The sequence below is a fragment of the Tupaia chinensis genome, unplaced genomic scaffold (assembly GCF_000334495.1).
Source record: "Tupaia chinensis unplaced genomic scaffold, TupChi_1.0 Scaffold145907_1, whole genome shotgun sequence".
NCBI lineage: Eukaryota > Metazoa > Chordata > Mammalia > Scandentia > Tupaiidae > Tupaia > Tupaia belangeri.
Window position 1 is genome coordinate 1,190,552 of NW_006205765.1, and position 3,304 is coordinate 1,193,855.

The window sequence follows — 3,304 nt, forward strand, 5'->3', positions numbered from 1 at the left end:
TGTAGTCGACTACGTAGGAGTCCAGCGACATAGCCATTACGCTAACTGCTGATTCCCTACCTATCTTCCTTTAATATATATATATGTAATTTAATTTCACTCATTGTCATTATTTTATTTATTTATTTAGTTAGTTAGCTTTGAAATTGACCAGAGAGGGACAGGGAGAGAGAAGGAAAGTGAGAAAGCAAACTGCCTGGTCTGGGATTTGAACCACAGTAAGCCAGGTGGGAGTCCAGCCACCTTAACCACTTGCCACCTGTTGGCCTCAACTACTATCTATCTTTATTGATATGAAATTGAGGCCTAGACTGGTCAAGGGACTTACTGAAGTGTGTGTAATGGATTCATGGAAGAGTCAAGACCAGACCCAAGATCTACCTCCTGGTGTCCAGCTCCTTACCCTGACTGCCCCTTCTTTTCAAGGACCACAGTGAGGGTTGGGCTGTTCCAGACATCAGACTCCTCCACAATGAAAAACAGTCTCTGGACTAAGACCTAAACTACAAGAAGGGGCAGCTCGAGGAAAATGAAAAGGAAGGGCACTCCAGGCAGAGAGTACTGCAACTACGACTGCCCTGGGGCGGGGCTACTAGGGCATGATAGAGGAGCAGAGAAGTCAGTTGCGAGGTGAGATTGGAGAAGCAGGTCCAAGACTGACCCTTCAGGGCTTAGATTGTGGCAAAAGATTGAATTTGATTCTAAGTGCAACGGGAAGTTGGAAAATTTAAGGATAAGAATGTCATAATGTGATATACATTTTTAAATGCTTCCCCCCCCCCCGCCCAGTTTTGATCAGAGAGAGGCAGAGAGAGAGTCAAAGTGAGAAAGTAAGCCACCAGGTCCGGGACTTGAACTGTGGTCAGCCATGTGGGAGTTCAGCGCTTTTAACCACCACACCATCTGCCAGCCCTGAAATACATTTGTTTAAGAATTATTTTATTTAACTTTATTTATTTGCGCATTTATTTTATTTTAATTTGACCAGAGAGTGACAGAGCAAGAGAGAGAGAGAGAGTGAGAGAGAGAGGGAGAAAGAAGTGCAAAAGCAAGCCACCAGGTCCGGGACTCAAACCATGGTAGGCTATGTGGGAGTCCAGCGCCTTCAACCACCACACCACCTGATACACATTTTTTAAAGAATTATTTTTTTTAACTTTATTCATCATTATCATTTTTCAGTTTGACCAGAGAGAAAGGACAGAAGGAAAGTGAGAAAGCAAGCCTCGAGGTCCTGGACTCCAACCACAGTCAACCACGTGGGAGTCCAGTGCCTTAACCACCAGGCCACCTGCCAGCCCTGTGATACACAATTTTAAAGTGATGTTGGTAGGACCAGCAGATGGCGTAATGGTTACATTGCTGGACTCCCATGTAGTCAACTCGGTTTGAGTCCCAAACCCAGCAGCTGAAAACTCATGCCTAGAGAGTCAGCAGGTGTTGTGGTGGTTAAAGGCGCTAGTCTCTCACATGTCTGACTGTGGCTAAGTCCCAGACCTGGTGGCTTGCTTTCTCACTTTCTCTCTCTCTCTCTCTGTGTTGAACATGTTTGTCCTGTGGCAAATTAAAATAATAATAAATAAAATAAGATAAAATAAATCTTTTTTAAAAACTCACGCATGGCACGTGTGCGTGCGTGCCCAAAATCCCAAGAGGAGAATGGAGGAGAAATAATAAAAAGTGATATGAGCATGGATTATGAGGACAAGAATGAAAACTGAGAGGCCTGTAAGGAGCCAATCACACTGGCCCAGGGAGACTGAGGTGGCCTGTATTTGGGTGGTCGCGGCGGAGCTGGGCACACCAGCTGGCTGCACCTCCCCGTCTAGAGGCGACCTGCACCCAGCGGGTTCCAGTGTCTCCTGCTCTCCAGGCTCTCCAAGGAAACCCCCACAGTGTGGCAGCTGGGTTTCCTAAGCCTGGATTGGTTACTGGGGCAACATAATCAAAGCTAAGTGACAGACCCACCTGCAGGGGACCGTTGCCTCGGTGCCTCCAGAAATGCAAACACAGAGCTACTACTTCTGGAGCCTCAGAGAAAATCACAGACGAGTCGGGGTAGGGAGGCATGTGGGAGCCAAGGGTCGGGCTCTTAGTCAGCGGCCGGCCAGGCTGTTAATGAAGTACTCAGGCAAGGAGTGTAGGTGAGGCAGGGGCTGCCCCTCTACTTCCTGACTCCAAGTGCCTGTTTCTTCTCATTTTAGGGCTTCTTTGGGCCGTTCCCCACTGTGGGCCACAACCTCGTCCCTGACTGAGACCTCATGTGAAGTCTCCGTGCCTCCACATCTTCCCTGTTGCTTTCAAAGGGTTAGTTCTTGGATGACCCAAGTCTGTTCATTAAGCTGACTTCCATGCAGACCCTTTCTGTGAGCTGCCTTGATGTTGCATGGGTGGGGTTGAACTTGTCCAGAGCCTCTAAGGGAGAGAGGTGGGACCAGAGGGGGTTGTGGTGAGAGGGGCAAGGAGGGCAGAGCTCTTGGTTCTGTGGAAGTTTCTGTCCTGTTTGCCTTCCATCGACCATTGCTGAAGTAGGGGAAGTGAGGGTGTGACCATGGCTGGCGGCCTCCCCCACCTGCGCCCAGCCAGCGTGCGGTCTCGTCACCCCTCCTTTCACATTATAGGGAGGAAGACTTTTTTTTTTAAGGAGACTTTTGCTGGGACCAGCAGTTAGCGTAATGGCTATGTCGCTGGACTCCCACGTAGTCGACCGCGGTTCGAGTCCCGGACCCGGTGGCTTAAACTCACGCCGGGCGTGTGTGCGTGCGTGCCCAAGATCCCGAGAGGAGAATGGAGGAGAAGGGATTGCGGTGTGGCCATCCCCCCTGGGGGGTGATTTCCTGCTTTCTATCTCTCTGTCTCTCTCTGTCTGTCTGGCGAGCACATGCGCCCTATAGCAAAAACCTCTCCAAAAAAAAAAAAGGAGACTTTTGCTATAGGGTGCATACGCTTGTTGGAAAGACAGAGACAGACAGAAAGCGAGAAATCACCCTCTGGAGGGATGGCCACATCACAATCCCTTTTCCATTCTTTTCTCAGGATTTTGGGCACTCATGCGCACACACTCAGCATGAATTTCAAGCCTCTGAGTCTAGGACTTGAACTGCAGTCAGCCATTTGGGAATCCAGTGATGTAACCATTATGCCATCTGCTGGTGCCAGATAGATTTTATATTTGCCTCTCGTCATGGCTTTCACCCCTTGGGTCAGAGTCGGACAGGCCTGGACGCTGCATATTATGAGGGTTCCCACTTCCAGCCATAGAGCTCTGGCGGGGCTGGCCCCAGGTCCTGCCTGCAAGGACCAG

General features: G+C 49.5%; 1 protein-coding gene across 1 annotated transcript in view; it reads left to right on the top strand.

The window, feature by feature from the left end:
• The window catches only part of RESP18 (regulated endocrine specific protein 18), an 8,972-nt gene extending 6,717 nt beyond the window's left edge, over nucleotides 1–2,255 (top strand). Inside the window, 1 exon segment of the mRNA XM_006168672.1 lies at nucleotides 2,205–2,255. Within this exon segment, the coding sequence (XP_006168734.1) occupies nucleotides 2,205–2,255 (51 nt within the window).
• The last annotated feature ends 1,049 nt before the right edge of the window (nucleotides 2,256–3,304 follow it).